Genomic DNA, 10217 nt, shown 5'->3' with positions numbered 1-10217 from the left:
TGGGTGGGGTTAAGTAAGGTTTTGGGTTCTGGTTAGGTTCTGGTTCGGTTTAGGTGATAGTAATTGTTGAGAAATGGATGGGAGTCAATGGTAGTGTTGTTTGAAGTGATGAAAGAGGAAAAGTGGAGGTAACAGAGTGTATGGCTGTCTGACTACAGCTGTGCATTCATGGGGCTGCTCCGGTTTATAAGGACTCACAGAGATGGATGTAGTGACAGGTTTAGAGAGCTGCTCATAAAAACATGCATCTCCTCTGGGTCCGTAAAACGCTGCAGCACAAGGCTTTAATTGTTCCAGAGATATAAAAGACAGAACAGAGCAGATAAAAGATCTGAGCAATGAGAGGGAACACTTGTAAAATCTGTCCCGGAGCTTTTCACAAAACTGAAACATCTCAATTGTCCTGTTTCCTGACGTGTCTCTGCAGGACTATCCCTCATACACGACGTTTGGCCAAAACCAGTACGCCCAGTATTACTCCGCCTCCACCTACGGAGCCTACATGACCTCCAACAGCGTGGACGGAACTGGTTCCACGGCGGCCTACCAGCTGCAGGACCCCAGCCCCGCCATGACGGGCCAGGCCGCCGAGCTCCACCCAGGTTAGTGGCAGAACCGGACCAATAACTTCAATAAGGTGCAATGGAACGCCAGATTTTTCTCTGCGGTTCCATAAATAAATACCAACGTTTAGATGTTCCACAGCCAACTGCTGCCAGGCTCTCAGGAAAATAAAGGTTCCTAAACGGTTCTTCGAAACTTCAAGATCATCTTTCCTTAGAGGATGGTTCTTCACCTACTTTCTGTGGTTCTTTAAGGGTTCTTCATGTTTATTGGAGTTCTTTGGTTGGTTTCAGATAACAGCATGAAATCATGATTTCATTCTGGATTAATCATTTGGTCGATAAAACATCAGAAAACAGAGAAACGTTCATCACAGTTTCACAGATCTCAAACTTAGAACATGTTGTTCTGTCTGACCAACAGTCCAGAACCAAAACACTAAATGGTTCTAACTGAACCCAGAGATGCTGCAAATTCTTACATTTGACTTTTACATTTAGAAATTGTTAAAACGATTATCGAGTCCTGTCCTCAAGGTAGAACCAGGTGGGTCCACAAAGACCCAAGCTGAGGTCCTTAAAGAACATATTTTTGCTCTGTAGAGTTCTGGTTATGGCTTCTAAAGGAACGATTTTGATGGTTGTTTTAACCAAATTTGGGGGTCCTTTAAAGAGCTGGTCCTTTGAAGATCCTATTTTATAAAGATTATTGGACCACAACTTATGTTGCCTGAAGGAACCATTTTTAGAAGTTCTTTGAGGCATTTTTGGTGGTTCTTTCATGAGCCAGTTTAAAAAATGGTTATTTCAGGACCCTACTTTTACTCCAGTTCTTTGAGATGCGATTAATGTGTCCAAAGGAACAATTTGAATGTTTTCTGAGGCACCGAAAGAGGTTCTTCTAGAACTGACTAAACGAGAAACTTGTTTTTGCTAAAGTTCTTCAGGGCACCATTTCTGGTTTCTAAAGAAAGCCTTGTTCCCTGGTTCCTGAGGTTCCTTTGAGGTTTCTTCAGAGAACTTTTTGCTCAAAGGTTCTATGTGGATATAAAAATGGTTCTTGTGGGGCGCCGCTCCAGCTCACCTGGTTGAGCTGGCGTCCCATGTGCAGGGCTACAGTCCTGATGTGGAGGTCATGAGTTTGAATCCCGCTCATGGTCCTTTCCCACACGTCCTCCCCCATTCTTCTCCCCACTTTCCTCTCTCTCTCACTGCTCTATCACATAAAGGCACAAAGGCCAAAAAACTACTGTAAAAAGAAAAAAAAAGGTTCTTGTGAGGCAACACAGTGAAGAACCATTTCTGGTTCCTGGTCTGCGGTCACCTGATCACCCTCAGAGGCTTTGACTGGATCTTGCATGTTTGTAGACAAAGAGGAAGGTAAGGGAGCAACGTGGAACAGAAACACAGCTTCCTGTTCTGGTTCTGCCTCCTGGTTCTCTTTTCGTTGCTTCAGTTTTTCGAGGCTCTCGTGCTGTTTGCGTCTTTATCTTCCTCGGCCTGATAGAGATGTTCCGACCCGAGCCGACACCCAGAGTCTGGTTCTGGTTAGCAGCAGCACAATATGTGACCGCTGCACATTATTATACGTCCAGTATCTGAGTGTGAAGCATCCGATTACCCGAGCCGGTGATTTACTGCCCCGGTCTCCTCCTCCTGCATGTTACCATCAGTCAGCCGGCGGTGCGCTTCTGTAGTTCCTTGTAGCTTTTAGTTGACGTCAATTACGCTGAATTATTAAACCTGACAGACGTCTTATTACTGTACACAGTCTGAATTACAGTTTTTCCTGCAGAGCAGCTGTGGGAGCGCCTCCCGTCGTTGCTGCAGGTTACACCAGTTGTGCTGTTTGTGCTGCAGGAGACTTCGACACGGTGCAGAGTCCCTCCACGCCCGTCAAGGAGCTGGAAGACCGAGCCTGCCGGAGCGGGGGGTCCAAGTCCCGGGGCCGGGGCCGCAAGAACAACCCATCCCCTCCTCCCGACAGCGACCTGGAGGTAAGAGGCCCGAAGCTCACGGGCAAGGAAAGGCCCCGAGTGGTGTTAATCAGAGTTCAGCTGTTGAATGGTCTCCGGACATTACTGTAAAAACTCTCACAGTTGACTCTGGAGGACGAGAAATGAGGTAAGGTTGTCCAAAGTGACTGAAAATGTGTCTAGAAGGTCAAAACTCTGGTCACAGTGACTCAAAGCTTTTCCAGATTGAAGTGGACAAAAACACAACTAAACCTTTGTCACAATGACGACAAGAGTGTGATCCAAATGAGAAGAGCTCAATGACTCGAAAGTTGTCCAAAGTTAATCAAAATGAGTTTAAATGGAAGAAAACATTTGCCCAAAATGAAGGAGGCTGATGAGATCTCATCGTCTGAATGCGTTTGTGAATAAAGTCATTGTGTGTTTTTGTGCTGCAGAGGGTGTTTGTGTGGGATCTGGATGAAACCATCATCGTCTTCCATTCTCTGCTCACGGGTTCCTACGCACAGAAATATGGAAAGGTAAGACTCTGTTTTCACCTCCAGAACCTGCTCAGATCGTTCCTACGTCCACGTTGCTCTGCTTCCGTCTGCCGAAGCAGAACGTGATTCAGGAGGGACGAGAAAAGTTCTTCTAGTCGAGTCTCTCTGCTCAGACACACCAGTCTGATGATGGTAATCCTGGTCTGAACCAAAACCTGTACCTGGTTTAGTTGTACCCTCAGAGCTGCTCTGCTCCCAGAGCTGCTGCAACACTTTAACTCTGGAAGTCCTGATCCAGAAACATGTGGGCTCCATCTGGGGTAGTTATGGTTAACCGAGTCCAGACTGAAGCAGAAGTTCACTAAAATTAGGTGAAGAAATGATTTAAAATTTGTCCAAAATGAAAAAAATTGTTTCAAAACTGGTTCAAAATACCGTAAATCCTGGACTGTAAGCTGCTTCTTCTTTCACACGCTTTGAACGCTGCGGCTTAAACAACGATGCGGCTAATTTATGGGTTTTTACGAGTTCTACGAATTTCCCTCGAGACCAAAGTGAGGCTGAGAGCGACGACGACAGAGAGACTGAGGAAGTGATGAAGTGATTCTGAGGCTGTTCAGCTCCTGAAGACACTGAAGAAGACGACTTTAGTGGTTTTAGTGCAGGAGGAAGATGAAGATAGCCATCAGTGACNGGTTTTAGTGCAGGAGGAAGATGAAGATAGCCATCAGTGACTTTTCCTGGTAGCTGCTGGAGTTTTATTTCCTTAACCAGCCGTGTTACAGGAAGTGTTCAGAAAAAAGCCTCTACGGTACGTATCTGTGTATGTTACCGCTACGCATTTAATTAAAGGTGATTTTGATTAAAATGACTCGATACTTGTTCAAAACTACAAAAACAGGATTGAAATGACTCAGTATTTGTCCACAATCAGTTACAAATTGCTAGATTACTCAAATTTGTCTAAAACTAGCAACAATTTGTCCAAGATGATGGGAAACCTGTAGAACCGAGTTAGAAGTTGTCCAGAGTGATTGAAAATGAGTGAATGAGTGACTTCTCATGTTCAGATTCACTCTGTGAAGACAGCAGCTGATCATCAGAGCGACGCTTTCATTCCACATTAAAACGTCTACAGTCGAAGCTGAAGCCTCAGCAGATTATTAACGTTACATCAACCACTCCAGGAACGTTTCGCTCAATTTCTCTGATCACACGCTCCATGAAACGAGGCTTTAACGCAGCTATTAATAACCGCCGCTGGCTCCTTAATGTGCTAATTTCTAGCCGGGCTGATGTTTATTCCAGTTGTGCTGTGAACGTGTCCGGTGGTCTCTGCAGCTCCTCTGTTTATGGCTCCCTTTACTTTAACAGCTCTTGGCTCTGATCGGATCAGCACCGCCGCCAAGGCTACACATTTTTATTGGGTGATGTCGTTTCCTGTGGGCACCGGAGCAAGCGCCGGCCCGCCTGCTCGGGTTCTACGTCCTGAATCGTCCTGATATTGGTGTTTGGCAGCAGAACTGAAGCTGGCGGAGCGGCCCTGCCTCCGGGTCGGCCTCGTGGCACCGATGCAGCTCCTCTGGATGTTTGGCAGGTTTAACGGGTAAAGAAAAGCCCGGCTGAGCTGTAAATCTGCAAGTGTGGATGAGACACAGAACACATTTGGTTCTTCGGCTCGTGTTCTGTTTGCTGCAGAGAAACTCTCGGTGTAGAAACTTCCTGTTTGTCGTCACCCAGAGGATCAGAGGTAGCGTTATAGTCAGCTTCAGCTCGTGGACCTGCTGAGAAGCATCAGGGGAACAAACCACAACCATCAGACCTTCAGCTGCTTTATTTTAAAGTCAACACATCAGATCCAACATCGATCAACAGCTGGTCAATAATCACAGCATCTACACCAAAAGGTTATAAAAACATTCTAATAGAGTGTTCTTTGTTTTATTCTTTAGAACTGAAATCCAAAGTCCAGCTTGGGTTCTGTTACTTTGCAAGGACCAAAGCGAGAAGTCCAGGTTTGGTTCTGTTGCCTTTGAGAATCGAAAGAAAAAGTCCAGTCTTGGTTATTTGGTATTCAGGTTTAGTTTTAGTTTGTTGGTTGTGATGAGCCAAAAGGACAACTTCAGTTTTGGTTCTTTGGTTTTCAGGAGCTCATCAGAGAAGTCCAGTGCTGGTTCTTTACATTCTGAAGTGCGGTTCTGCCGAAGAAATGCAGGAAACACTGACATCGATAACACGCTTATTTAAGATCCTCCCAGTAAAACATCTGAATCCAATCAGCAGCAGAGACACCAGAACCCTGCAGCATCTAAGTTTATCTAAATGGACCCAGTCAGGCTGCGAACTCACTGATAGACGGTCCGGACCCGGAACCACGTCGGATTCGTTTCTAACCAACAGGAAGCAGAAGTCTACATGGAGAAGATGCTGAGTTTAATGAGAAAGTCGTCACCGATCGTTCGGCTCATCTGTCTGTCGTCCGGTTGAAGCTTCAGCCTCGAGATGATGAGTTTAGACTCTAAATATCTGCAGCTCACCGGTTCCTGCTGCTGCTGCTGCTCTGAGAAGGTTGGTGGCAGCTGAGTCTGTTCACACCTCCGCTTAAAATAGTGTTTACACTGTTGACACACAAACCACAAGAGCTGAGAGCTGCAAGCTTCCTCCACCGTTAATACCGACAAAGATGCGAGAATTAATGATATAAAACCATACAGATACTCATACTAATATTATAACCTCACTAACCAGGATGTGGTGTAGATCCAGTTTTAACATTGAGGGAGGACACAAACGTTTTCCCCAAATAACTCCGAGTCAAACACTTCATTTTCTGCATTCTTGTGAATTTTTCTGCATCAGATTTTGGTGGAAAAGTTCCTATTTATGTGAAGGAAAACATTAAGTTCAGGCCCACATACAGCCTGGTTGTTCTTTCAGTGTGCAGGTGGCAGCTTTATCACGATAAAGATAAATTAAACGACGTATTTAAACATATCAACATCCACGTTGTGAATGTCACGAGATGTTTGACCTGAAATCGACACCATCAGATGTTCAGCAGAGGTTGTTTCAGGCCAAAGTCAGATCTGTAATTCTCTGATTAATTCATTTTTTTGGAGCCCAAAACATTCAGAGAGTAACTCTGTTGAAAATGCATCAATCCTAATGTTTTTAACCGACTGCTGGGCGATAGTAGCGTCAGACGTCTTCAGCTCCAGTCAGCAGTCTGCTGCTAAATAACCTCAAAAACCCATCTAAAACTGCTCAAAGTTTGTCTAAAATTACTCTGAAATGGTCCATATGGACTTGAAATGGTTCCAAAGTTATGCTAAATTGTCCAAAATGCCTCCAAAATCACTCAAAATTCATTTAAAATCACTCAAAATGAGTCAAAAATGTGTTTGTCAGCACGACGCATGAACATGTGAGGAGAAAACCCAGCTGCTGGTTCCACCTGGAACTTCTCTCCAGCTCTCTGGCCTCCCGTTAATGCAGCTGCTGTCATCTCCAGATGTTTCTGGTGTCAGGCAGCAGAACCAGGATGAACCAGTGGAACTCCTCCAGACGACACGTTGACCAGCATCACATCATTTAGAATGCTGAAGCTTATCGGGAATCCAAATGTTCTGGATCGTTGGGTGTCTCTGCCTTTGCTAAGTGCAATGAGATGACTTGTTGTTGTAAATATGCGCTATACAAATAAAACTGAACTGAATTGAATTGAATGTCGTCTGACAACAAACAGGAGTTAAAAACAATGACTGAGCTGAAAATTCACGGTCTTCTTCCTGAAGGGGGCGGGGCCATAGACCGGGGCGGGGCTAGTGGTGGGAGGTGGGGTCAGTAGCTCATTTAAGAATTCACATATTTCCATAAAGTTTGATGCCAAAATCAGTTTCACAGTAAGAAGAAAAGAGTTTCTTTAGCTGCTCTGAGCCGTCAGTCACCGAGTCCACATTAAACTTTAACATTCAGACTGAACTGTTCACAGAAAGTTGGACTTCTGACTTAAATAATCATTCTTTTTTACATTTTGCACTTTAACACATGAACCTTTGTTTTTGTAAACAATCAGCTGACATGAGATGACCAGCTGATGTTTCAGGAGGTGGACTCATGGACTCGTGGTCTCCATGTCAGCTCCAGAAGGCCTCTCTCTCTCTCTCTCTCCATGTCGGTGTTGCCTCGCTCGCCCACTTTCACTCTCCGTCCCTTCGCTTAGCTTCTATTCTGGTCGTCTGACGGCGTCAGCGAATCGTGCAGCGAGCTGTCGACCCTCGCTGACCTATCACAGATGATGGTTTTTGCAGCTGAGCCTCCACGCACCGTCCGCATACCTCCCCCCCCCCAAACAGGAGGAATGTTGACGGGAGCGAACAAGTGCAGGCCGTCTGTCAGCATCTGGAGCATACCATCTCTGCTGACGGGGGTGGACGGGGCAAAGCCTGGATGGACATACGGGGGGCTGACCAGGTGTGTTGTCAGGTTGTTGTCACGGTGATGACGCTGTCTCTCTGGTGCAGGACCCTCCCATGGCGGTGACGCTGGGCCTGAGGATGGAGGAGATGATCTTCAACCTGGCCGACACACATTTATTCTTCAATGACCTGGAGGTGAGACACGAACCGCAGAGCGACGAGTTCAGCTGATTGTTAGAGGGGTTTGGGTTTATGACTGTCCTGCTGCTGCCCTCTGGTGGTTCTGCAGCGTGTCAACGTCCTGCTTCTGACTGTGGTTCTGCTGTGTGTTCAACAGGAATGTGATCAGGTCCATATCGATGACGTGTCATCAGACGACAACGGCCAGGACTTAAGGTGACTATTCAACACTTCAGTAAAACATTAACGTGATTGTTTCAAACCTGCGTAAACCTTCAGTCTGTGCTGCTGCAGCGTCTCAGCTTCTGTTCACGACTCGTTTATTCAGGATTCAAACTAAGTTCTGGATAATATAATAAAAGTGGCAGAGCCGTGAGATGTGCTGATGGATCAGAACCTCAGGAAGGAACGATGGACTCACTGTAGTTCAGTTCCTGCTGAGGAGCCGGAAGTTATTCTGAGAATCTGAGCTGTTGGAAGTAATTTGATTACTGTGATGTATTCCGCTGTCTGACCTGCATCTGTTCCTGCTGCTGAGTGATCACATCAGCAGCCATCTTTTTGCTCTAATTAAACCTCGTCATCGTTGACAGTACGTACAGTTTTGCAACTGATGGCTTCCATGAAGCTGCGACCAGCGCCAACCTGTGCCTGGCGACGGGTGTCCGAGGGGGCGTCGACTGGATGAGGAAGCTGGCGTTCCGCTACCGACGGGTCAAAGAGCTGTACAGCACGTACAAGAACAACGTGGGGGGTGAGCCAATTTGAACGCAGCTCTGAGGGAGGTGAAGGTCCACCTGGTCTCTGCTGATGTTGTGACGGTGTTTCTGTGCTGCAGGTCTGCTGGGTCCGGCGAAAAGGGACGCCTGGCTGCAGCTCAGGGCTGAAGTGGAAGCTCTGACCGACTCCTGGCTCACCCACGCCTTAAAGTCCCTGTCAATCATCAGCTCCAGGTGAGGCTTCCACCTGCAGGAGTCAAGAACCATCAGTTCTCCTCCAGAACATCTGGTTCTGTATCTGCAGCACCTTTATCTACTGACCAGAGTTCTACCTTCAGACTGTGAATGTTCCAGAGGTCCAGGTCCTTCAAGTCCACAGAGGAGGGTCCACATTGATCACTTTAATGGACTTTTTCCATCATGTCTGAGCCTCAGAACTTCGTCAGAACAGCAGATAGACACATGACATTTAGGATTTTACATCTTTAAATCTGGTTCTGTTGCTGCTGATATGAGCCTGGAAAGTTTACCCAGAATGCACTTGTTAAAGTTTTCTCTGGTGAATGATCAGAAACCAGAACCACATCCAGGGTACCAACTGAAACTATCATAATATTCATGCTTACAATCAGTTATGGAAGATATTTGTAGACTCTGAAGTCAACTGGAAGAACATTCTTTGGTTTGATAAGATGAAAATGGTGCTTTTTGTCCGTCAGACTAGAAGTTATGTTGGATGGACACTAAACGGTGGTGTCAGCGTCATGACGTGAAGGTGGACGTAGATGCTTCTCGACAGCAGACCATGAAAAGGTGGAGGGTAAAAAGACACCAACACTTGTTCCTAACAACCAGGTCCAGTGTTCAGACTGAGACACCTGGATGGATGTAGAACTGATCTGGTGTCAGGTTCTAGCAGAACCCAGATGTGTTCTTCCTCCTAAATGTCATGTGTCTATCTGCTGTTCTGATGAAGTTCTGAGGCTCAGAAATGATGGAAAAAGTCCATTAAAGTGATCCATCTGGACCCTCCTCTGTGGACTTGAAGGACCTGGACCTCTGGAACATTCACAGTCTCGAGGTAGAACTCTGGTCAGTAGATAAAGGTTCAGCAGATACAGAACCAGATGTTCTGAGGAGGTTCTGGAGGAACTTTTATGTGGAATATTTGTGTATTTCTTGTGATTTTTCTTCTGTGTTGAACTAGTTGAATCACATTCAACATCTTTAACTGTTCCGTTGGTTCTCTGTTGGTTCTCTGTTGGTTCTGCAGGAGTAACTGTGTAAATGTGTTGGTGACGACGACGCAGCTCATCCCAGCTCTGGCTAAAGTTCTCTTATACAGTCTGGGCTCCGTGTTCCCCATTGAGAACATTTACAGCGCAACGAAAATAGGTGAGACGCCAACACGGATCAGAACAATGCAAACATGATCAGACAGTGACTGAGCGGCTGCTGTGATGTGAAGCTGTGGCTGGACTCGCTGAATGGTTGGTTGGACGTTTGTGTGAGAAAGTTTAAAGCAGCTGAAACATCCACCATGTCAGAGAGAAGCTTTAGATCCACTCTGGTAGAAGCTGTAATGGAGTCTGGTCTGAGTTACAACATTCATCACACATGAACCAACAGATGTCTTCGTCAAACGTGGTATTTTGTTCAAGCGTCCGACAGACGACCGAAATGATCCCACAGTCATGAACCGAAGTTTCTATTCACTATAAAGTCCATGTTTATTGTTCAGTCTTTAGTCTCCAGTGACTCCTAGAACTCTGAATGTTCTCTAAATATTCATATTCTGTTATTTTAGTGACAAAGATTCATGTTCCTTGGCTGCAAGGTGGTTCAGTGGTTAGCACCGTGGCCTCACAGCTAGAAGGTC

The 10217-nt window shown here is 45.9% G+C and overlaps 1 protein-coding gene across 2 annotated transcripts in view; it reads left to right on the top strand.

Moving 5' to 3' along the window:
* LOC103374328 (eyes absent homolog 4-like) overlaps positions 1-10217 on the top strand; it is a 13910-nt gene that overhangs the window by 2035 nt on the left and 1658 nt on the right. For both annotated transcript variants that reach the window (XM_008304404.1, XM_008304405.1), the window contains exons 3-10: positions 428-602; positions 2424-2560; positions 2977-3060; positions 7545-7634; positions 7777-7835; positions 8213-8373; positions 8458-8572; positions 9612-9733. In XM_008304404.1, the coding sequence (XP_008302626.1) occupies positions 428-602; positions 2424-2560; positions 2977-3060; positions 7545-7634; positions 7777-7835; positions 8213-8373; positions 8458-8572; positions 9612-9733 (943 nt within the window). The remainder of the gene's footprint in view (positions 1-427; positions 603-2423; positions 2561-2976; positions 3061-7544; positions 7635-7776; positions 7836-8212; positions 8374-8457; positions 8573-9611; positions 9734-10217) is intronic.

Source organism: Stegastes partitus, unplaced genomic scaffold, assembly GCF_000690725.1.
Source record: "Stegastes partitus isolate 25-593 unplaced genomic scaffold, Stegastes_partitus-1.0.2 Scaffold2212, whole genome shotgun sequence".
Taxonomy (NCBI): Eukaryota; Metazoa; Chordata; class Actinopteri; family Pomacentridae; genus Stegastes; species Stegastes partitus.
The sequence above is the reverse complement of the archived record's forward strand: the minus strand, read 5'-3'. Positions and strand labels throughout refer to the sequence as shown.